Below are 25,980 nucleotides of genomic sequence, written 5' to 3'. Positions count from 1 at the left end.
CAATTTAAGGTGTTTAATTTTCTCTGTCTCCAGGGATGTGAGGTAAGAGACTCTGCTTGCAGCCTTTCTATGAGATGTTGCATCTGGTGGTTTCCTGAGACCTTCTCAGCTGAGCAGGAATGCCAGTGCCCACACCCCTTCTCTTCCTTCTCACGTTTCTCTGACTGTGCTGGCAGAGACTAGTTGATTTACCTGAAGCTGTGGTAGCCAGTGTTTTTAATTATCTTCCTCGTGGCTGGGTGAGAACAGCCATGATGCTAGCGGCGAGCTGAGATTACTCAGACCTCCAAGTTCAAGGCCTCTGGGGAGAACCATAATGTCTCTCCTGTGCTTCAGTTCACAGCAGGCTTGACAAGCACACATTAACCTGCCCGGACCTCTTTCACTGGTAATTTTAGCAAAGTCTCTAGCCCTTTAACCCTCGATATATTTTGAAAAAGTCTCAAATAATGGCGATGCCTGTTCTAGGCAGTTGCTACAGACACTTCTTTGCTTTCTTTTCCTCCTCTGTGTCTTTGGCTCCCTGCACCCAGATTTCTCACTTCCTGTCTGTTTCTGGCTCCTCTCATTTGGCAGCGCCTTCGTCTACCTCCTTTCTGACTTTCTGGACTCTGGTTTTTGGCTCAGCTCTTATCTCTGAAAACCCCTCCAGTTTTGAAATCTCCTGTGACCTCAGGCAAAGACACGGTGTGGTATTATTTGACCCAGGCCCCAGCTCCTACAAGGGATTTGGGCTGAATCATCAAGCACTGAAATGGAACTGTGGTCATTTTCCAAAACAATGTTGGTCCAGGTTAGCCCCTGAAATTAAACTTTATGCCATGGGTGATTTTAAACCCTGAAAGCAGAGGTGGGTAAGCAACACGACACAGTGAAAAGGCATGAGCCTTGAAATCAGGCTAGTTCTAATCTTGAGTGACCTTGGAAGGTATTTAATCATTTTACTTCCAGGGTCTTAAATGGGCATAATAACATGGACCTCACAGGGATATTATAGAAATTAATGAGATAATTTACACAAGGTAATGGGTCAATAGCACACAACAACTGGAAGTTCCTATTATCATCATCATCACCATCACCAAACTTTAAATATTCCAGTCTTAGAAAGGCCAGTGTTGGTAAACAAGACAGGTTTGAACTCCCTTAGCTCCAGGTCATCCACTGTAAGTACGCTTTTTTCCTTTTACTTAAGTCACTGATGAAAATGTTGGACAAGCCAGATGAGCAGAGTCCACCAAAGGCTGCCCTCTGGATTGCCAATGACCAATTTTCCCCCCATCTGCTAGCTCTACCTTTTCTGTCTCTGACCCTCTGTTTTAGCCCTTTGTCCTGTTACAGATCTCTAGTTCCCAGCCTTAGAGTTCAGCCACAGTCATGCTGTTTCTCAGCTGTCAATCTACACATGTCACCCTAACTCCCTGGAGTGCCTGTCTTTTTTCCTGCCCGAAGAACATGCATTCATTTCTTGGCACCCAGCCTAAATGCCACTTCCTCTGTGAAGCATGACCTAGCTCCTATGTGTCAGTGGTCACTCCTAGGTGCTACTGCAATACATACAGGAGCTTTCGTCCTTGCCATTTGACCCTGAGCAGGTTATGCTTTACTTAGTGCTTTAATCCAAATTCACAGTGTTAAATTTCCATCCAGGAAGTATTTTCTGGAGTAAATGTCACTAAGGCAATTTCATACTCTTGGTCAATTTTATATATAATGTAATTAAAATATATTTCCTTTTATAGTAATTTCCCAGTTTTATTTTATTGGACTTATTTTCATTGGGGTTAATACTTTATTGCATTGATTTTACAACTAAGATACGGTTCATCTATGAGTATTTTTTTAACTCACATCACATTTTACATTTATGGTCTCCATCACAGTTTTCCTTTGTGGTTGTAATTTCAAACAAGTTTAGTTTTCTTGAATCAAATTTTGCAGATGTAAATTATCTTATTATTCATTTCTTCAGCTTTTAAATTTTTTAATGTGTTCATTTTTATTTGTTGCTTTAGTTTGTGTTGATTATCTTTACTATTACTTATGGTTTGAAATAAAGGATAGTTGTTTGCTTTTTGAAAAAATTTTTGGAAACATCAAAAGTGTGAGCAGGTTTTTTGGATTGTGTATTCACTACAGTTGCCATTGGTGGATCAAAGAACACAGAAGTCCCTGAAGTCAACATGGAGGGAGGGGTGCAAACATCCTGTTTACGCTCATGACATTTTCTGTAATCTATTAGACTAGTACTTAGAAGACAGTAAGGTGGTTGTCTCTCTAGCTAGACTGAGAGCCATTCAAAGGCAAGGTCTATATCATTCACCTCTAGTTTCCCAGTACCTGGCAAGTGGGTGTTTGAAGTATAAATGAATGAATAAATAAATGAATGAACCCACAGAAGATCGTGAGACATTCTGTCTTACTGAAGGCCACTACACTCTGCCCACCTATGTGAGAAATAATGTCTTCTTGGGTTCCAATCTCAGCTTTGCCATTTACCAGTCACTGGATATAGGGCAAGTTATAGCACCTCTCTGTGCTTCAGAATATTCACCTGTAAGTGGGGATAATAAAAATACCTGAATCATAAGGTTGGCGCAAGGATTAAGTGAGTTAATACATGTCAAGCACTAAGAACAATAGCTCATACATAAGTATTGCTACATTACTATTAACTTTCAATATTATGATCATAAATCTCATCTGTCTTTCTAGTAATGCAGAGAGGTGGCCTTAAACATATCCTATTATAGGGAGCTCACTATCCCATTAGGCATCCCTTCCTTTTTTAATGTCTCTAATATTTGTTTCTTATATTGAACTGGTAACTACATCCATTACAGCTTCTACCCCACTGTTCATAGCTTTGACATTATGAGATATATAGAATGTATTCTTTTATATTTGACTGGCCTTCAAATTCAAAACCTGTTCATTGAGCACATACTACATTCCAAGCATTAGCATGAAAATGAAGTAGACATAAGTCCTAAAATAAAGCATTTTAAAATCTAACCAGGAAAAAAGAGGGGAAAACGATATTTGGTCTCTCATAGATCTTCTCCTGCTTTGAATTCAGGAGCTCCATGATATATGGTTGGCAAATCAGAATCCAACTTACAAACATAATATAACTTAAAAACATTTGTAAGTTTGGACTTACAATCATAACATAAAGGCATTATAATTTAAATTGTGTGATATTAGTACATGAATACACCAGCAGGTCAATGCAACCAGAATAAAAAATCCAGAAACAAAACTCAATATGTATGGTGATTTAGTATTTGATAAAGATATTACAAGCCAGTGAGAAAAAAGATGTTACTTTAAATAGAAGGTGTTAGGATTACTGGATGGCCATATGGAAAAATAAGATACTGAGTCCAGGCCTTACATCATGCATCAGGATTAATTCTGAATTCATCAAAGATTAAAATGTAAAATGTAAAAAATATGTAATCATGTAAACGTTAGACAAAAACATAACCTGATGGTGGGTAAGCTTTTTTATGACTAAATCCTGGAAGCAAGAAGGAAAAAAAACTGATACACTTGCTTACAAAAAAAAAAAAAAAGCCTTTGCATGGCAAAAAAACACCAGAAGCAAAATCAAAAGACAAGTAACAAACTGGGAGAAAATATCTGCAATGTATTTCATAGGCAAATTACCATCCCTAATGTTAAAGAGATTCTAAAAATAGAGAAAAGACTAACAATCCTATAGGAAAATGGGCCAAAGATATGAAAAGCTCATGAAAAAAGAAATGCAAATAGCCTTAATCATATGAAAAGCTGTTCAACCTAGCTCTTAATAAGAGAAATGCAAATTAAAACTACTCTGAAAGCCATTTTTCATCTGTCAGATTGAAAAAACCCCAATATTCCACAACATACTTCGTTGGTTGGCCCCTTCATCACTCCTAGTGGGAAAAGTCCTATCCCTCTGGAGGGATATTTGATGATGTTCAGCAAAATGACACATCATTTGCCCTTTGACCTCACAATTCCACTTTTAGGAATCTATTCAAATGATAGCCTAGTAAAAATATGTAAAAACCCCCACCAAAACATATGCACAAGACTATTAATTATAGCACTATGCCCTCCAATGGAAACTGGTAGAATAAATTATAGAATGGTCATGCACTGGAGTACTATGCAGCGATCAAAAAGCAATGAGAAACATCTATATATTATTATAAAGTGATGTTCAGAAAAAGCTATAGTGAATAAAACAAGGTGCTCAAAAGTGTGCATAGTACACTATAATTTGTCTAAGAAAGAGGAAATGTGAATATATGCATATTTCCTTCCTTATGCAGTCATGCTCTACTTAACAATGTTCTGAGGAATGTGTCATTTTTCTTAGGTGATTTCATCCTTATGTGAACATCACAGGGTGCACTCACACAAACCTAGATGGTATAGCCTACTACGCACCAAGGTTGTATGGTATATAGCCTATTGCTCCTGGGCTACAAGCCTGCACAGCATGCTACTGTACAAAACATAAGATTAAATCAAGCACAAAAGAAAATGATGTAGTCAAGAAATGAAGTAAACATGAAACGTATGAGGCTGCTGCGGTGTAACATAGCAAGTTTTACAGAAAACTTTCTTTTTATAAGTTTGAAAGAGTACACTCTAAGATAGTGATACAGAGTATAGTATATAGCAAACACATAAACCAGTAACATAGTTATTATCATTATCAAGTATTATGTACTGTACATAACTGTATGCGCTACACTTTTACAGGACTGGCAGCACGGTAGGTTTGTTTACACAAACATGACAGCTATGACACTATGACTGCTACAACATCACTAGGCTATAGAAATTTTCCAGCTCCATTATAATCTTATGGGACCACTGTCATATGTGGCCCATCATTGACCAAAACGTCATTATGCAGTGCATGACCATAGTTTTTTAAAGTGTAAAGTAAAATAAACAAAAACACAAAGTATTTTTTAGAGGTAGTGAGGAAAGAGGATGAAGAGGGCAGTGATAGAAGGTAGATTTTTCTGGATAACTTTCTTTTGTAGATTTCACTTTGGAATTAAATACTTAACAATTATAAAACTTAAATACGAAAAATATCTATTCCTAAAAATCAAAAGTAAAATGTAACACATGGACTTATTAGGTTGATGGTATAATCGTCCTACAGAGAGGAACTATTCTAGATAACTTTCAATCATAATAATTTTGACAGTACATCTCCAGTTGAATATAACCTAAAGACAAAAATACATGCAAAAAATATGAAACTTTCTAGTAATCATGTTGTTGGTGGTAGTGTTATTAGTATTCTGAGACAGTTGTATGCATACTGGGGAATAAAATAAAGAAGTAATTATATTTGTGTCATTAAGAACTAGAATTTTTGGCATGGGAGAGAGGAACCATAGGTGTACGATTGATGAGATTAAGTAAAAACCCTGTAGTCCTAAATTCGAATCAGAAAGATCATCATGAATGCCTAGAGTATTTTATCTCTACAAAGATAATAATTTCTAGCTCTGACTACTGACAAGACCTAGAAACATGGATCAACCCAGTAGCAATGAGCACCCCTAGTGCCCAGGTTGAGGTTTTAAATACCACTGCTCACTAAAAGAAAGCCAGGCTCCTTAGAAAATGTGTAGATGAACTGGGAGCATCCCTAATGGCAAGGAAGCCATTAAAGATGCAAAAGGACTTAGGAACTAATGTCAATAGGCTGTCAATGGCTAAAGGCGAGATATCTGCAAAACAATAAGGATATTAAATGTAATGAATTGAAATACATCACGTATACTTAAATTCATAATGATACTAAAAATGAAATAGTCCCCTTTGGAAGGTGGTAGAGAATCAATTCATTATTTTGAAAGCTGTTATAGAAATATTTATTCTGACTTTTCCAAATGAACTTTGTTGTACTTCCGAGCAACCAAAGAATGGATGAGTGTGAATGTCTCTTTATAAAAATTATTCCGGCTAATAAATTTGGAAGAAAAAATAAAATGAAAATGTCATCATTTTGCAAACCCTAATGAATTATTGGATCTAGGCAATAATCAGCAATGATTGCTAGCATCACAAATGAGTAGACAGCTAGATAATATGTACTTTGTGGTAGAAGTACACAAATACCGCCTATGAAAAATTCTTGCTACAAAATTGAACCTACATCTCTATATCTAACTACCAATTTAGAAGAAATATACCAGACAGACGGACATGTGAAATGACATTAGAGGAATGCAATCAGGAAAATCTAGACTGTGGGTGTCTCTACAGGACAAATGGTCTGAGCTCTTCAAAAATAAATTATAAGGAAAAAAAAGAGATGGAAGAGAAATACAGTAGATAGTATACACTTGAAAGATATATTAACCAATTAGATCTTAACTTGAGCAAATTGTATAACAAAACAAAAAATTATGAGAGAATTAGGGAAATATGAACACTGAATATTTGATGGTACTAAAAAATTCTTTTCAACACTTTTAGGACTGAAAATGGTATTGTGATCACTTTTTCTTAAAAGTCCTTATCTATTTTAGATGCATACTGAAATACTTTTCGATGATATAATAGCTGGGATTGTTTCAAAATAATTGGAGTTGGGGGAGGACTGGGTACAAATAGAGATTAAAATGAAATTGGCCATGAGTTGATAATATTGAAACGGGGTGATGGATGCAAGGTGATTTTATATTATTCTATTTTTGCATAGATTTGAAATTGTCCTTAGTAAAGAGTTGTTTTTAAAAAATCCCATTTATGATAAACTATTAAGAATATAAAGCACAATACCATAGATATCACATTCCTTGTTGTAGAGGACACTTGAACCCAGGTTCTAAATCCCTTTCCTATATTAGGGGTCATGTCATGTGTAATTCTTGGGCTGAAAGGAGGCATATATGACCTGTCCTTATCCCCCAGAAGTGAAGGCATGGGCATATAACCTAGGTTTAGTCAACAGTATGCTATCACTCAGGACTTTGAATCTTGATGAGTGTCACCAAGACCCGAGCAATTGTGCCCACTATCCAGTGATAGGACATCTAGTCACAGCCGTGGGGTCAAGGGTATTATCCTAAATAGACTGTTCTTACCACTTGGCTTTGGCTATGGTTCCTGCTGTCTAGTCTCTTGGTTTTTGCTTGTTTTCTGAATCTGCTTCTCTAGACTTCTTGTAAGTTCTTTGAGACATCCAATGGCCTTCCAATAAATTCCTTTTCTTTTTCAGTTAGCCTGAGTCAGTTTTCTATGCTTACAATAGAGATTCCTGAGGGTTCTCTGAATAAAAAGCTCAGTAGGACTATAATAACATAAATTAAAGCATGTTTTAAAAAATAAAGCACTATATAAACTGTATGGTAGTATATTTATACAACATAAATATCTACAAGTATAATAAATATGATCATATGTCTTATACAGTATAGAGTACTTTATAGTGTGCAAAGTATTTAAATTGATTTCTTGTTATCTTTATTGTTAAAATAATGATTATAATAATGAGATAATAAAGTATGGGAATGAATTAACTTTTTTTGCCCACATAAAATTTTTAATCTTATAACACTATTAGGGTAATAATATCTGGCTTGCCTATAGCACTTGAGTTCTGTGTGCATTTAATAGTGTAATTGTAGGGAAAGGATTTTGAAAATACATATGAAAGGCATTGCCATTGTTATTTAATTGATATAAAAGCCACAGATGAACCTAGCCCAGGGACTAAGAAAAAAAAAATTTTTTTTAAAGAGTTTTATTGGGGAATTGGGGGAAGGGGAACAGACAAGTTGCTGTCCTTTTGTTCTTCAGTCTAGTTGTGGAGGACGTTGCTTCACTGGCCCAAGTTGGCACCATCATTGCGCTGTTCCCGGGCAAGGCAGATCAGTTGCCTGCTTCTGGACGGCCGCTCACTGCGGCTGCTGGCCGCTCACGCTGGCTGCTGGCTACACACGGTAGCCCATGGCAACCCACTGCCACAGGGGCTGCAGCCTACGCCGTCGCCAGCGACTCACGGCAGCCCAGCTCCAGGTTGAGCTGTTGTTCAGCACCTTAGCTGTGGAGGGCAGTGTCACTGGCCCTCATATGTGGGATCCGAACCGGGGCCCTCTGGCATCCCAAGCCAGCTCTTAAGCAACGTGCCACTCGGCCGGCCCTAAGAAGTTTTGATACCTAGTGACTGCAGTTTGTGAACCCTACTCTTCCTACTGCTTCCTTCATCCCTCAGGGCTTGTGGAACAGCCACGGACATTTTCTCAGGACAGGTAGAGCTACTAGGCCCTCCATGGTGAGAAAGAAAACTTAAGAGAGGGAATGAAAACTGGCAGACTAGGACAACAAAAAGGTGTCATGGCTTTAGAATAAAGTCACTGTCTGAGTTACAGAGAAATCTCAAATGCAAATTTCTGCTTCATTAAGCTATTAAATAAGGATATCCAAATAAGGAGAACCTTTAGTGATTCCTTGGTGACCCAATGGTCAAAAAGTGGAGCAAGTCAGCTGGGCTTCCTCCTGTGCTAGACGTTGCTCAGTTGTACAGGGAGAAGGGGCAAAAGCATTCACAGGGTGATGTCTTATACCCAGTCAGACCTCATGAGGAGGCCAGGCAAGAGCAGTTACAAGAGGCAAGGCTGGAGCGAGGGCGTGCGTAATCGGGGCGAGCCAGAATAAAGGTAATTATCCGACCTTAGGAGCAGATAGTAAAAGGTCAGTCAGCCTGGAGGATGAAAAGGCTATTTAAGAGGCACTAGAATAGCAGCTACATTTTAAAGAGACAGATGACATTAAGCGTTCCAAGGTAGAGGCTCTAAAATGCCAAAAAGAAAGCCCAAGTGAGTAAAGCTTCGACATCCAGATATGACTTGCAGATATGCCCAGGTGGGTGTCCAACAGAGAGTTCTGGCTGGTAGACTCTCTTCTCTGTGATCCATTCCAAAGAACACAGTCCAGGCGAGAGCCATCTGCAGCTAGGGCAAATGAAAAGGTGGGGCCTCTTTCAGCTGACTGCCTGCTCTGGACACTATGGGCAGGGCACTGGCACAGTTCTGGCGGCTTTCTTTCTCTCCCCTTTCCCACTTCTAGGGTTTGCATTCTAGAAAGGAGGAGACAGCTATTATTTATATTAAAGAATTTAATTTCAAGGACTAATAAATAGGCTAGGCTTCCAGATCAGTTTTCCTATGTCAAGTCCACATAACTGAGGTGTTGTCTCTTTTAATATCAGAAGCTTAACAAGTTTTACATTTTCTCCCCCAAAATCTTTAGATACGTGTATGCACCTTTTGTCTTACTGAACAGAGGACACAGGATACGATTCAGACTTTTCTTTATGACTATTATTTATTTTCTGTAGGACTATTATTAAGATAGTCAATAATTGTGCTGTAAACCTGGGGATATGCCTTGATGTTTGGTCTGAGGAAAAAAGTTCTAGGCTGCTGTGCTTTTGGTCACTTAGTATCTAGTCTATACTCTACATTCAAATAATTTGTGTAAGTTGGGAATATTTTGTTCCTTGAAAGTTTAGCAGTGCTTGATGGTAAAACCACCTGATCTTAGTATTTTATTTGTGAGAATATTTAAATGACTGATTCAATTACTTTCATGGTTATAAGACAATTTTGGTTTTTGAATTCTTCCTGTGTCAGTTTTCATAAACTACATTTTTCTACAAATTTGTTCCTTTCACCGAAGTTTTCAAATCTTGGCATGAACTTGTTCATAACATATATTGGGTTGTTGCAAAAGTCATGATGCATTTTTGCAACAAAAAACATAGAAAAAAAATGTCATGACTTTTCCGACAACTCAATACTTACCTGCTTAGTTTCTGTATCAAATATAGTCATGTTCCTTTTTCCATTACTAATATTATTGTTTATTGCTCTCTCTCTCTCTTAATCCTGCTAAAAGTTTGTCAATTTGATGTCTTTTCAAAGAACCAAGGTTTGGCTTTATCAGTCCTTTCTAGTATTAATATGTTTATTTTATTAATTTCTGTTCTTATCTTTTTATTATTTTCATCTACAGTTTTTATTTTGATATTTTTTCTAACTATAATACATATTTAGCTGATTAACTTTCAGCTTTTCTTTCTAAGAATGGGGTGCTGTACAATTTCTAAGTACTATTTTAACTACACTTCACATAAGGTATATTTGTTATCATTCAGTTTAAAATATTTTCAAATTTCCAGTATAATTTCTTCTTTGACCTATGAGATATTTAGAAGTGTTTCATGATTTCCAAAAATATGGCTTTTGTCTATCATTTTTGGTTATGGATTTCTAATTTAATTCCATTGTGGTCAGAGAACATGGCCTATATGATGTTAATTCCCATCCTAATATAATGAAATTTGTTGTATCTTGTAGTTATTAGAGATACTATATATTATATACATTGGTATTGAATCTATACCAGACACAGTGTATAATTACAATATATATCAATATATATGTTCTATTAGTTATCCTGTGTCTGATTGATTCCGTGCTTGAAGACTGGGTCAAGTTCAACTGTCCAATGTTTTTGCTGGTGTTTGCTCTTGGTGCTTTCTTTTTCCCTTGTCTGTTTTGTGATTTTTTAGAAATGTGAGCTCATATTCCTTGGAACTCTAGCTGTGGGAAATGCGTGGCCTGAGTTAAAGGGTCATTCCCCAGAGAGTGTTTGTATACACTTGTGCAGATGCCTAAGAACTCCAACAACTTTAAGTTAAATACTACTCTTAAGATTTTCTGGACCATAAAGTATCTTGATTTTAAGTTATAAATCCCAGAGAGGGATTCACAAAGGAGAATTTTCCCTCTCTTCCCAGCACAAGGTTAACACAGGAAATCTTCAACTTAACACTGGGGGTGAGGATGGGAATATTTCTAGCTCATCTTTATGCTGAGATAATTGGCTTTTGGAGTCCCAGCTTTATAAATACCCCAGCAAGGGTATTTTATTAGACTCTTCGTCTTGGGTAAGCCTTAGGCTTTGTAGCTTGTCCCCTGGAATCTATGAGAAGTTATAAGCTTCACATCGCCAGGTTCTTCAAATATAATAGACTCGGGCTTTGTCTAGATTCCTGCTTTCACTTAGTTTTTGGTCTCTGTATTAGTTTCTTTGGACTGTTACAACAAAGTACCACAACCTGGATCACCTAAAACAACAGAAATGTATTCTCTCACAGTTTGGGAGGCTAGAAATTTAAAATCAGGCATTGGCCATGCTCCCTCCAAAACCTCTACGGAAGACTCCTTCTTTGGAAGAAGGATCCTTCTTTCAGCTCTGGTCACCCCAGGTGTCCCTGGGCTTGTGGCATCATAACTCTAATCTCTGCCTCCCTCTTCACCTTCCCGCTGTGTCTGTTTGTGTCCAAATTTTCCTTCTCTTATGAGGACACCAGTTCTATTGAATTAGGGCCTATCTTAATCCAGTATTATCTCCTCTTAACCTGATTAAATCTGCAAAGATATTATTTCCAAATAAGATCATATTCACAGGTACAAGGGGTTAGAATTTCATCATATTTTTAAGGGAACTCAATTCAACCCATAACAGTCTCTAACAATTTATTAATTCTGTGTGAGCTCTCAAATGCTTTCTTATATATTCTAGCACTTTTATAGCCATCTTCTGTATAATCTTTCTGTATTCTATTCAGTGTCAGCTCTTATGTCTCACTCTTCTCATTCTGCTTGGCCACAGCAGCTCCCTACCTTTTCCCACTGAGTTGTAGACTTAGAAATCACAAATTAAGAAAAAAAAAAGCATATTAGAATTGAGTGCAAAATAAGAATAAGGCTTTAAGTGGAGACTCAGTAGACATGACTGTGAATAAAGTAGAAGGAAACTGCTGCATGGACATTGTAATACATTTTTTTTTGGATGCTTTATGGACTTTTATTCCTAAATCACTGTGAGTATACCTATCTAGACTTTTGAATCATAAAGACCTGAAGTTTAATCCTTTCTCTGCATCTTATAAGTTGTATGACCTTGAGAACATATGTAAGCTCTGAATTTCCTCATCTGGAAAAAAGTGATATTACAATGGCAGCTACTTTTTAAAGGATAACCTAAGTGCCCAGCGCACAATCTCTGGCACAGAGCAGGTATTGGATAATTGTGCAGACAACTCTATTTCTGCATTTCAAATGGGCAAGGACTTTGAAGAAGTTGCCTCTGAATAAATGCGGTGAGAAAAGCAATGTTTCTCATTTTACACACAATCTAATGGAGTAATTCAGGGGAAACCCTAGATGAGGAAAGTGCGGCACTGAGATATTCACTCATAAAACAAGAAAGAAAAACACTGATAACCACACAAAATGTGAAGCTCTATTTGAGCGATGCTCAGCAGTTCTGTACTCCTTAAAGAGGAAAGTGGAATTTAAGTGAACTAGCCACTCCTCTGCTCTTAGCTCTGCCAGCCAACAGGTCGTTGGGCCCCTGCTTTAAAAGCCACCTTTCCTTCAATTCCAATGACGCTTCATCTCCATTAAGTGGGAGGGAAGAGATGGAGGCAGAAAAAAATGCCAGGCAGCGTTTTACACTGCATTTTACATCCGGAACATGAAACCACTCAAAAATTTTAAACAAGTATTTGAAAGGCTCATCCAGTCCCACACTCCAGAATAGCTTTATAATCTAAGCAAGGAGAAGCTGGAAATCTCCCACTACTCTGTGATTGACTCACATACAGGTTGGAAGCAGAGTTCACAAATCTAATTCTTTTCTCCGTTCCCAGACATTTTTACCCGGAGAGCACAAGTGACTAGAGGCGGTCCTGCTCGCTCAGCCAATTCCTGGCAGCAGCTCCCGGTGAAAAATATTATGTTTGGGGGAGAGCATTTATCCAGGAGCAGTGCTGAAATTAGATGGTTAGGACGCAAATGGTGAATAAATGACCAGGGTAGGGAGAGCTGGAGAAGTGAGGGTGATTATGCAGGCACTGTCTTCAATGAATATATTAGCTCCCCAATAAGCCCATGCATTTGACTGCCTCCAAAGCAATTTCTCTGGCTTTCAGGGAATATTGGTGTGGGAAGTGTTTTCTAAGCTCAGCCTAAGAGAAGGTGCTCTTGTTGCCAGCCCCCAAGGCCCTAGCGTTAACTCTGTGCGATGGGTCAGGCCCACAAGTGCCTGTCAGGCCACTGCAGGTGTTGTGAGATGTTCATCGCAGGTGCCCAGTCTCACTTCCCAGCAGGGTGAGGGCTGTGCAGGGCTAGCTGACTTCTCAGGGGGCAGGAGGGCTAAGGAGGTCATGGCTGCATCCAAGCTGGAGTCCTCGAGTGGGACGTGACTGTCAGGAACACAAGATGCCAGACACAGACATTAGGGCCACAGGGGCAAGGGTGGGGTCACTAGTAAGAAGCAGCCAGGTGTGGGCGAGGTCTGCAGGGAGGGCTGGCAGTAAGAGGGAAGATCTTGATTGCCATGAACACCAGCAGATAGGAGGTTTTCTCCAAGGTCTGGAAAGCCTGTAGTGCGTGAGTGTGTCAGGCTGCTTAAAGGCCCCCATGGAGAGGACAGTGGGGACCATTGTAGGGACAAGCCACAGCTTGAAGGCTGTGTTTTTCATGAGGACAGGATTACAACCTGGACAGGTGGGTGGGCTTCCCCTTAGGACAAGGTCCTTCATTGTATCCATCATCACATTCTGCCAACAACAAGGGGACCTCTACGTCCCATCAGACATGGGGGAGGGGTTCATTTTGGAGTTATCTTTTCATGGACCCAGGGAAAGGGGCCAGAGCCCAGGATATGTTCCTGTAGGATGAGCAACTAAATGGTGCCGATTGTGGATTCATATCATGTATTGATAGCTGCAAAGGGCCACCTGTACTTTGGGGCAGAATGGGGGCTACCTCTGGAGAGTGGTATGAGGCATGGATGGGCCTGAGGTTCTGATCAGCATGTGGTGGAGTCAGGAATTAGCATGGAGTGAGAGCCTGGCTGTGTTTCGCTGTTTATGCCCCATGAGTTTACTTCCCTCTTTGACAGTGTCTTTAGGAAAGTACTGTGGGCCGCTGTGGGGGAGACAGAGAATGTCAGTGTGAGAGATCTCCAGGGGCGGTGACTCTGAGGGTCACTCTTGTCCAGCCAGCCCTCGGTGCTGGAAGTATCTTCCTGGAGCACACCTTTGCTCTCCCCTGAGCAGCCTATGTTTGGTTTTAACAAAGAGGCTTTTCCTGTGAGTTGGGAGCTCAACTCTCCCATGTCCCCACCCCAGCCAAAGCAGTTTCTGAAGTCCTTTTCTTCCTAAAAATTCTGTAGGTCCCATCCTGTATCTCTATCCCATCTGCATTAGCCCTGATCACATACACATGGACCAAGGTTAGGGACTAGACATTCGGAACCAGGCTGTGACTCTCAACCTTGAGCCCCATTTCTCCTCTGCCAAGGCTCATTCACCCTTTGGAGAGCTGAGCCAAGCGCTGTGGGTGAGAAACCCTGCTCACCCGGATCCCGAGCTCGACATTCTCGCCTCCATAGACCTCCATGCCTTCATCCAGTAAGCCGATCTCTTGGAAGTACTGGCGGTCCACAATGAAGCAGCCAATGAGGGCCGGGCTCCTGCAGGGTGTGGGGAGATAGGCCAGCGGTTAGCAGAGGACCAGTCTCATGGTGCTGCCAGAGGAGTGAGAACAGCGGTGTCTTCATACCAGGATAATCTGACCCTCTTCCTTCCTTTGCTGCCAGAGCTGGTGCAGACCTCGTGCTCTGACCCTCACCAACTACACCAGAGAAGCTACTTCATTAACTGCAACAAGCAGCTCCTGTTCTGGGACCAGCCATCATTCCTGACCGTGCTGTTGCTTGTGTTAGCCCAGAGAAGTGCTACTCAGCCTGCCAGGCTAAACTGAAGGTCTGGATCTCTAGCTGCCCTGACCCCTGAGCTTGGAGCTGCCTAGCTAGTCTCTGTTTCTACCTGGGCACCCATGCCAACTTTCCCATCCTTCCCCAACTTGGGTTCTTCATGCCAACCTTGGTCCATTTAGAAAGATGAACTGGGGCGTTGAACAGCATGGTAAATAATTTGGATTCTATCTGTAGGTAAAAGAGTGTCAAAAAGGAATTTTAAGCAGACAGTGGTATGGGCAGATCTGTGTTTTTAAGAACACTCAGGCAGCTGGGAGGTGGTTGACTGGAGGAGGTTGGGTGGAAATTGAGGACTCTAGTAGGGAAACTTGTTGCTTTATCCAGGTGAGAAATGATGAGGACCTGGACCAGAGCACCAGGAATGGACACAGGGATTGCTTAAAGATACACTGTCATGTAAACTCAGCAGACCTTCCAAACAGATGAACTATGAAGAGGGGAGAGAGGGAGGAATCTGGATGCTGGCTGGCTGTGTGGCTTGGGTGATGGTGGCGGGGGAGCCACACATCAGTATGGGTATGGGGTACAGAGAAGAAGCTGGCTTCAGAAGCAAGAAGAATTCCTGCTGAGAACACTGATCTTAAGGTGCATGGGGGACTCTAGGGGGAGATATCCAATAGATAGGGCTTAGGTGGATCTTCTGGGTCTAGAATTAGGTAGAGGTCTCAGGCTGGGGCGACACATCCCCAGCTAGTAGTAGGTCCAGCAGCTGGAAGGCCTTTCTGTAGTGAGTGTGTGAGTGTGGGGCTCAGGGCTCAGTGCAGACACCCAGCACGGGACTTCACAAGGAGTGATCCGTGTTAAGTGAATCAGCATGAATGTGTGTGGGCTGCTTCTCTGCTGGGAGCATTCATTTACACAAATGACTCTGAACTGTTCCACTGCACACTGTAACCATTTCTAGCCCTTGTGTAGCATCTTATCAGCTGGTGGCTAAAGGATTTGGAGGGAAGAGAAAGAAAAGGAGAAATGAAGACTCCTCAGCGATGAGAAAATCGTTAGTCGCATGCAAATGACCCAGCTTTGAAATTGGAAACTCATCAAGGTGGAGAAGCAGCTATGCTGCAGGACATTTCTGTGAGGAATACTGATGCAGGAGGCCACTCAGGCAGAGGCCGGCACCCTGGGGTCCCTGCCCCTCCTCCCTTCAAATCACAGCCTTTTATTCTCAATGGCTTTGCCTTCAATAAACCCCAGGTGCCCTGGGTGGTCAATTCATACAAATCAACCCACTGCTCCTAAAGCAGACTGTGTTCCTGCTCTGGTGGGGGATGCTTTTCCCTGGCCTTGGAGGTGGCTGCTATAGGAAAAATCCCTGTTCTGGCTGTGTCTCCGAGAGAAGTTGCCTGGCCTCTCTGTGCCTCTGATTCTGTATCTATGAATCAACTGTACCCTCATAATGATTAAACTAAATAATGTAAAGCTCTTGAAAACCTCTGGCACATAACTGGTACTCAAAGGGTCATTGAAAAACATGCACTTACACAATGGAGAAGCCCAGAGAATCCCCTCTATATGGTGGTGATTTAAAAACAACAGCCTGGCAGGTGGGCAGAATGGGGTTGGAGCGTTTCCCTGGGCATTCCTAAAGTGTTGAGCATGGAGACTGCTCCTGGGCATGCGGGAAGGGGCCTTCCCCACATGACCAAACCCAGACCGGAGAAGACAGAATCCGAAACAGTTACTCTGGGATGCGCACAGGCTGCCTTGGGCAGTCTATTACTGATTAACCAGCTAGGGTATTAAGTGGGCCCAATCATCTGAAAGTTTTATTGATTTATACCTTGTCTCACCCCCCTTCCCAAATTAGAAATTGCTTACAAGGAAACGTAATATACATTGAACAATAAAATAAATATCTGAAAAGACCAAAAGTTCACAACAAAATTGGGGTCTGTTAGAATGCATCCTCCTTCACGGTTCTTAAAGTGGACCCACAAAGCAGACTCTGAGCTTCCTGGTGGCTGAGGTGAAAATGAACACACGTGGTCTTAGAAATAAGGTTTACAGTTCCCATGTGGAAATGTCATACTAATTCCTCAGGGGTAGCAAGGCTTTACTTTACTAGCAGTGAATTTGAAAGAAATTTTTCATGTCAGTCTTCTTAAAGGACGTAGTGAACAGCCATCTCAAAGACACCCCTTTAGAATGCAATAGAAGGCATCTCTGGGCTTTTTTTTTTATAGCTTATATCATGCCTGGACAAAGCACTAAAGTACAGCTCCAAAGAAATAGGAGCAGAGATAGGCAAGATAAATTTGCACCTTTCTGTGAGGCTGTCTTTATCCAGGGTTAAAACCAGGAATATTCTTCTAAAACTTTCCATTAAAATAATTTCTCTCAGGCAAATTTTTGATAAGAATTAGGTGATGGGAAATTTGAGGTTGAGATGGTATTCTCTGTGAAGGACCTAGAAGGCAGGTTTACCTGAGACCAAACTGATGCATTTAGAGATGAGCAGAACAGAAGCAGCTACTATCAGTCTTTTGCAAGAATGCTTAATGCGATGGCGTATTTCTCCCCAGTAGCATTCAACAGACTTGGGGGCAGAATTCAGCCACATCAGCTCTGAGCTCAACAGTGGGTGATGAGGGGGATGACGATTAGGGGTGAAATCCAGCTGACCTGGGTTGGCACCCAGGCTCCACCACCCAGAGCCTTGGGCAGGGCTGTTCTCCTTTGTCAGTCTTGTTTTCCTCATCTTGTAAACTAGAGATGACATGATGAGCTGTCACCAGGTTGTGATGAGGAACAGAGGAGACCATCTGTGTAAATGGCCCTTGCACACAGTGACCTCCAAACAAATATTTAACGACACAAAATTGGGGCAGGGGCCTACCAGGTAGGTAAACAGAGATCACCGCAGGAAAGCCAGGCGGAGTTCTCTTCTATTCTGTTTTAAATATAAATATAGTTTTGCTTTTTTTTTTCTTCTGGCAAAGAAAATGTGATCTGAGATAATAATCACTCACTTTCAATTAAGTTTTTCATCATCTTTCTCCCTCATGTAATACAAAGCAACATCAGTTTCCAATCTCTTTCATTCCAGGAACGGTCCCCTAGGCCAGCTTCTGGTGCTCTGTTTAACAGGCAGGGCTTTGCAGGGAACATAAAGGTACCTGATCTGTGATTAACCAGACAGAAATAAGGGCTGATGGGGATGGCTATTTCAGGAGGTCTGACCCATAAAACACAGGCTGCACAGGGGAGTCATTCCGTTGTCAATGAAGGTGGCAGCAAAGGCTGGAAGAGTCGGGGATCTTTGAAATGCAGTTTGCAGCCGCTTTTGTCTGAGTCTTACAGGATAAGCGCAAACATCATCAGCCAGGCATCCAAGGTGCCATGGGGTTCGGTCCTACCTCTCCAACCCTCCAGCCTCATGGCCTGGGGCTGCTCCCTCAGGTCCGCTTTGCAGCCCCTTTGAACTTCCTCTGTGCCCAGGAACTCGCTCTGCTCCTTCACATATGGGTACCCCTGCCCCAGCCTTGCCATCTCCTACTTGCCCTCAGAAAGAAGTGCAAATGCTACACTCTCTGAAAAGGATTTTCCCACTTTCCCTGTGGTTTCCACCAGCATGGTAGACCAACTTGTTATTCCAGTTATTTTGTCTGTCTTCACTAGTCCAGGGTTTCGGGGGTAGGGGTCAAGTCTTAATCACTGTGGATCCCTAGCACCCAGCACAGCAGCTGGCACCCAGCAGGTGTCCCCACAGTGATGTGTTGGAACGAGCAACTTTGAGCCTCTGAATGGATTCTGGGGCCCATGGCTCTTTTGAAAGAGGTCATCAGAACCTGTAGGATGTCACTGAAGGTGATTTGTGATTCCTTTCCACCACCACCCCGACATCAGACGATGGGCTGGAGTTTGGGGAATGGGGGCTGGGCTGGGAGAGGAGCCCTCACTGGGAAGACAAGGCAGAGAGACCCACGGGTAAGGATGCTTTACCTGATCGGGGCCGTGGAGTTCTCCAGCTTCCACCAGGACTTGGGGGGGTTTAAGTAGCGGCACCACAGCTCCCAGTCAAAGCCCTGGGCGGCCAATGGGTACTCTTCTATCTCAAAGTTGTCGTACTTGATGTTGTCAAAGGACGGCGAGATGACCCGTTTCCGGTTCTCCTTTATGCGAGAGAGCACGGGTTCTGCCCTGAGGAGGAGGGAGGGAGTGAGGGAGGGCGTTACTGCTCACAAGCTGGAGAAACATCACTCAGGCAACTCCTACAGCTGCCTCCCCTGCAGAAAGAGGAAGGAACCCCTGGCCATCTACTCCAGGGAGAGCTGCTCTGCCTCCTGGGAAGGAGGCCCTGGAAACCTCCCATCCCCCATACTTCTGGGCTGGCAAGAGACCTAACCACTCCTTCAGCACCTCCTGGGCTGAGCAGAGAAATTCTCAGTGCCTTAGATCTTTGTGTCTGCTTGACTTCCCCTTTTTCCACTTTAAAAAAAAAAAATCAAGACAAGAAAGAAGAAAGAAATAGATCTGAGGTTCCAGGGGAAGCTTTCAACTTGGGCTTTGATTTTGCTAAAATTTGGTGCATTAACCAGGAGAAAAGGGCAGATGTGATGGCAGAGACATGGAGGTGAGAACAAACTTACTTCATGCCGCTTCAGTCTTTCCAGTTGTGCCACCCCCACCCCACGCTGTGTTCCCCACAGCCCAAGGAGAGGTGGGGGTCTGGCTGCCAGGGAGCCAGGAGGCCATTATGGGCATCAGGAGAGTAAAGTGCTTGCAGACAGGGAAAAATAAGCTTCTCATTAATAATGCATTTGTTGCATAATTGTTTATTCAAATCAGCTTTAAATAGTAAGTGTCCCTCTCCTCTGCTGGCCATAAATCCAGTGAAAATTCTTTTTAAATAGTCACAAATGGCAAGCAGGGACTTCAACTACAAAAAAATGGCTGCAATGCGGTCTTAATTCAGCCTGTTATGTAAAAGTATGCCCAAATCCGGTCATGCTGTGAGCATGCCCGGCTGCTTCTTCCTGCTAAGGGGTACTCTTTACCCCACCCCGGAGAGGCAGGGGATGGTCCCTGGAGCCTGGGAAGGAGAGCAGACCTCCGTGCCATCAGGCATAGTGGTTATCAGGGTGGTACACTCAGTCATTCCCTAGGGCCTGGGCTTCCCACACCCAGGCTCTCTGCGAAGCCACAAACAGTGGGCCACAGCACGCTCTGGCTCACAGGGATGTCATAGTCAGGTGCCCCATCCCTGCTTGGCTGCAGCCACGGAGGCCTTGTTTCTGTTCTCTCGCCCCCTGCAGCAGCTGAGCGGCCCTGACCAGAGAAAGAAAGGTTTTCTAAGACCCAGTTCTCCCAGTAGGGGGAATCTGAGATTCTGTACTACCTCTTGGCTTGGCATTTGGGGGACCCCAAGGCACCTATGTCCCCTAGAAGACCACAGCAGCCAGAGTCATACCTGCTGTCACCATACCCATTAGACACTGTGTGTTGAACTGTTGACCCCTGGCCTTTTCCCACCCTGAAGGGCAAGCCCTGTGGCCTAGGTCACTCACACACCCAGATCTCACTTGTTCCCAGAATTCTTTACTTTCTGCAACTATGCCTGAGATCCCAGCATGTTTTGCACCCACTTGGGCCAAAGCACCTGGACCACACCAGGACTCGTCCTCCCCTCCTGATGGGCACTTACCAGCCCACATTGAATTCCACATGGGCATCGAAGAGCGCCACGACGGGGGCAGTGGCCACCCTCCAGCCGCTGACCCTGGAGCGGATGAGGCCTTCCTGCTTGCTGTGGCGCACGACCTTGATGAAGCCCGGCTTCTGGCCGTTCACCTTGTCCACGTACTCTGTCAGCTTCTCCTTCAGCTCCTCTGAGAGGCAGAAAATTATTGTCAGCATATTGGGGGCAGGGGACAATCACGGCATTCACCCAAAGGATGTCCAGAGAGAGGCCGGAGGGTCCATTCCCCCCACAGGGCTTCCCTGGTGTTCTCCGGGACGACCAGAGCACCTCAGTGGGAAAGGCAGAGGTGAAAACAGTATTTACTGAGCCTAAGCCCAGCAACTCGCACAGGATCACATGCCTCACACACACACTGTCTATTTAATCTTCACAAAAGCCCACGGGAAAACAGGGCTCAGAAGAGTTTATCAATTTGTCCAGTGTCATGCAGCTTGTAAGTGGCAGAGCCTGGTTTCGAGCCCAGTCTAATGACTGCAAAAGCCACATTCTTCCATCAGCTCAGTGGCCTCCGTCATCCCCAGTGCTCTCCATCAGTCTTCCCCGAATCCCCAGAGGAAGCGCCATCTGTGAAGATTACGGTCCAGGACCCACTCCTGCCTGGGTCTCCATCTTTCCAGAAAGTCTATGACTAGGACTTGTGCCCTGTGAACAGTTGCCATTGGTTTGTTGCCTGCTGTTGCCAGGCCTGGCTAGACATTTGATTCCCCCACTTCTTTACAACTGTCAATGGAGCTTGCAGCAAAAGAACAGGGCCACCTTGCCCTTCAGCTAGTGAGAGCACAGCAGCCATTTTCATTGTGTTTTCCACAGCAGCTCGGGCAACAGGCTGTGGCGGTCCCCTTTTCCCAAATGATGACCTGGGTGGGCCATATTGTCCCACCTGCAAGCACAGCACCTCCCCAGAACTCCATTTCCACTCTATTTCTGTGTTCTCAATCACCCCTCCTCTCATCTTCTCAACCTGCCTATACCCAGACCCTGCGACAGACCCACCTGGGCTGAGCTCTGTCCTTTTCAGAGGACGGTAGGAGCTCCATGTCCCTTGGTGCCCAGTCAGGGGCACCATCACACAAGCAGCCCACTACGTGTGAGAAAAGGGCATGAGGCAGCGGGCGCAGTGCCTGGCACATGACAGGCGTGGCCCATGGCCGCAGCACAGCATAGGAGAAAGAGAACAGCAGTTGGAGTCAACAGCAGTGCATTTTAAGTCTGCTTTCCACGTATTAACATTATGACACTGGCCTGTTACTAAACCAGTTCTTGATGTCCATAAGGATGTTTGGATGGGTGAATTTATTTTGTATATGGGAAGGACATGAATTTTGGGGGACTAAAGGGTGGACTATTTATGAGTTAAATTGTGTCCCCCCAAAAAGATATGCAGAAGTCTGATCCCTGGTAGCTCAGAATATGGCCTTATTTGGAAATAGAGTCTGCAGATGTAATCAAGTTAAGATAAGGTCATTAGGCCCTAATCCAATATGGCTGATTGACAGAGTCAGATATGCACAGAAGAAAGAGAAATGAGGAGCCATGAAGAGCAGATGGCCATCCATCAGCCCAGGAGCACCTGAGGTGATCACAAGCTAGAAGACCGGCCTGGAACAGATCCTTCGCCTACCACCTGCGGGGGCGCACAGCCCTTGATTTTGTACTCCAGGACTGAGACGATGCATTTCCGTTGTTCTAAGCCACCCGGTTTGTGGTTTTGTCCTTTCCAGTCCTAGAAAACTAATATGGGTGTTATGAGGATTAAATGGAATTAATGTCTGAAAACTGTATAACACAGTAGATGCTAAAAAAAAAAAATTAGCTCCTTTCCCTCTTTCCCTCCCTCCTTTCTTCCGGTTTTTGTCACATTGGAAGTTGTTAAGGGAGCAGGGTGCTGATCGTCCCTAGAAATATGAGGACCCATCTCTGGCTGACCACGGCCTCTTCATATACTCTGGCCCAGGACCATTGCTTACTGCTCTGCCCTGCTCCAACGTTAGAAGTTTCCTGCTCTGCCTTGCCCCACAGATTGGAAGTCTGCAAGCAGCAAGGTCATGGGACCAAGCAGGAGATATAAATGCGTGCAGGGGCTTCACGCCAGGGAAGATAATGAGGCCTGATGGCTACTGCCAGAATTGGTGTGCCCTCCTGTAGGTATTGATTTCAAATCTTTTTGCCCACGATGCTGGACAAACAGCCCTGGATGGATGGGTAGGATGTGGCCTCCAGGCTGCTTTTTTTATCCCTGCTTGAGCTATCATCCAGGAGGTGAGGAAATTGCGCATCCAAGGCAGGAATAGTGAAAGATACACATGAGACTCTGGTCCTACACAGAAACTACCTTGATCTGCGACGTTGGGCAAATCCCTACGAATCCCAAGAGCTCAGAGTTAGTTGGGCAGGATTTTAAAGTTAGTTTTTTTGTTTGTTTGTTTGTTTTCTCTTTTAATTATTTTTTATTATGAAATACACATTTTTTTTAGAATTAGTTTCAGCTGTACAACACAGTGCAATAGTTATAATTTTTACCCCTCGAAGTGACAACCCCCCTCCCCCAATCCGCCACCCCACTTCCCCCCAATATCATACATATCTATTACAATTCCCTTGACTCCACTCTCACACTATACTCCACATCCCATGACTATATATATATATATATACATTCACTTATAGTTGACATACAATATTATACAACATCAGCTACAATATCAGCTTCAGGTGTACAGTGCAGTGATCAAGCCTCTTGCTAAAGTTAGTTTTGGACCAATGATCCATTTAAGGTTTGGGTTCCCTTTGTCTGTCCTGATGCGTGATCATCCAGCCCCTGCACTGACACGGACTCTATGTAGGCCATTCCTCATTGGGCCACTCCAGCTACGAGATGTTCTGTTTAATTTTTCCCTCCAGATGCCAGGGTCCCTCAGCCTTCCACTCAGTAGTCCAAGCCTCATTTTGCAGCCCTAAGGGGTAGATCAAGTCCTTCTTACACATGACAACCATTTAGAATTGAAGACCCTTCTTCAGTCTTTGCTGAGGATTTCTCTAGGTCAAATGTCTTTAGTTCCTCCTTATAGTTTATCTTATAAGTTCAAGGTCTTTTATCATGTTGAACTTCCCTCTAAATGTTAGTTTTTCTCTAATACTTTTAAACTATGCACCTAGAAATTGGCCTAATACATCTGGATTAAAACGGCTATGCAGAATAGCGGGAGCTAATCACCTCCCTTATTCTAGAATCTTTGCTCCTACTCACATAGTTTAAGGTCACACTAACTTTGCCTACTTTCAACTCAAATTGAGCTTACTGGAAACATACACCTACAGGTTTTTTTGAACTGGTGTTAAGTCAGGCCTCTTTCATCCCATCTCTTCATGGATGCATGTGTGGGTGGATGAATGCATGAATGTGTGTGTGTGTGTGTGTGTGTGTATGTGTGTGTGTGTGCACGCACGTGCGCACATGCTCTGAACCAAAACATAGGATCTTACATTTACTCCTCTTTAATTCAGTGTCTTTAAGGATTTACACTATTCCTCTGAATTCAAAATGTTTTATTTTCCCTGATTCTGTTATCCAATGTCTGTTATCTGGCCCTTCCAGATTTCCAGATTCTGCAAGTGATGAGCACATGGATTTTGCCATTCAAATCATTCTTTTAAACAGTGTGACCCTTATCCAGGTCTAGGGCTAGTGGGGGCTGTCAGGTGTTCTCATTCCAGCCTGGAGAAAATTCAGCTAACTTTTGGGCTGCCACCAACATGCTGTACATATCACTTTAGCTGCTATGAAAACGACCCTGTGGATTGCACAAATGACTGGGGAGACCTAGGGTTGCCACTGTCTCATAAATGTCAGGAAGCTGGCCAAAAAGTTGGCACAGCTCAATGTGCCCAAGGTCTTCCAAGTAGGGTTGCCAGGAAGCCTCTTAAAACATCTACCGTTTCATCACCTCAGAGTCCACCCCTCATATATCCTTTTTGAAAATGTTAAATAGAGAGCCTGATATTTGGTAGCCTAGTGGTAAGTGCACAGCACTTACAGTAAGAACTGGCTAGTACCAAATGAGCCCCCCTCCCCACTCCCAGGGAGGACATACCTGCTCCCCTTCTCACCCTCCCCACCCCTCAGGTGAGAATTGCTGCCTATGGGGGACCACTGTTACTGTGGTATTGATGGGACAGGGTTGTGGATGATTGCCACCAAATGCACCCCATGAATCCCATCTCTCTGAATGCACGTCCTTGTGCAGCTGCCTTACATGCTGAATCTGTGCTGACCATATGACACAGGGTATAGCAGGGGGGACCCCCTGCAAGCCCCAGGTGCAGGCCTTAGAGGGCCTTGCAGCTTCTGCTTTCATTCTCTTCCTGCCCTAGGTAAGGAAGCCCAAGCCAGCCTCCTTGTGGATGAGAGGCCCAGAGAGTCCCCAGTCATTTTAGGCTTCCCCACTGAGGCCCCAGACAGGTGAGTGCGACCATCTCAGATTCTTCAGCCACCAGAGGATTGCAAACCCAGGGGAGGGGAGAGGGAGCCCAAATGACACCTTGTAGAGCAGAGACAAGCTGCCCTTATTGCCGATTTGTGGTCCCAGCCCTTACGGCAGAGTTATGAGCCAATGAATGGTTGCTGTTTTAAGCCACTTATTTCTGGGGTTGTTTGTTATACACAAAAGGTAACAAAACAGGATCTATTGTTCTGGTATGATGCCAGGGTTAAAATAAGATTGTGAACTCCTGGTGCACAGGAAACGAAGTTAGACACAGAAGAGCCAGCTTAGAAGGTGGCAGCAAGAGATGAAAAGGCTTTATTTCTTGTAGGAAACTGCTTGCCCTTTTGTACTTCTGAGTGCTGCTAACAGTGAACTAGAATAAAGGTTTCTGGTGGATCAGCTAGAGAAAAATCTGTTCTCAGCCAGCTGCATCCCAAACACTGGCTACTGATTAGAAGAGAGGATTCCTGTAGCCCTATCCAAACAACTGCTATGAAAAATTTTTTAAAGGCCTGAAACACCCTGGGTAACACTGGCTTAGTCTTTGCAAAGTACCTTTACCTAATAAGGTTTCCACGGTTTCCTTCATCCTTTGTCAATTACCAAAGCAAGAAAGAACTATCTCAACAGCACTTTTGCATTTGCTAGAAAAGTGTTGTCCAAAGTATTCCTATTATATATTATACATAATATACATGGTAAATACCTCTCAGAACTTAGCTCACAAAACATAAACAACCATGCTTTTCTCTATACCTAAACACAAACACATAACCATCATCATATTTACCTTTGCTGAGGCTTCCAGGAAGCTCAGAGACAAATATAATAATGACTACTCACAGGATTCTATCAGCATTTTTGCTTTTCTACCTTTGCTAAAGCTTTGATTTTTAAGTTCTA

At 43.1% G+C, this 25,980-nt stretch overlaps 1 protein-coding gene across 1 annotated transcript in view; it reads right to left on the bottom strand.

Annotated features, from left to right (window-relative positions):
- Window positions 1-25,980, bottom strand: part of GALNT18 (polypeptide N-acetylgalactosaminyltransferase 18) — a 351,048-nt gene that overhangs the window by 75,006 nt on the left and 250,062 nt on the right. Inside the window, exons 4-6 of the mRNA XM_019656209.1 lie at window positions 20,537-20,720; window positions 18,835-19,032; window positions 14,469-14,583 (exon numbers count right to left, since the gene is read on the bottom strand). Coding sequence (XP_019511754.1) covers window positions 14,469-14,583; window positions 18,835-19,032; window positions 20,537-20,720 — 497 coding nt within the window. The remainder of the gene's footprint in view (window positions 1-14,468; window positions 14,584-18,834; window positions 19,033-20,536; window positions 20,721-25,980) is intronic.

This window comes from Hipposideros armiger, unplaced genomic scaffold, assembly GCF_001890085.2.
Source record: "Hipposideros armiger isolate ML-2016 unplaced genomic scaffold, ASM189008v1 scaffold_256, whole genome shotgun sequence".
In the NCBI taxonomy this organism is placed as follows: Eukaryota; Metazoa; Chordata; class Mammalia; order Chiroptera; family Hipposideridae; genus Hipposideros; species Hipposideros armiger.
The sequence above is the reverse complement of the archived record's forward strand: the minus strand, read 5'-3'. Positions and strand labels throughout refer to the sequence as shown.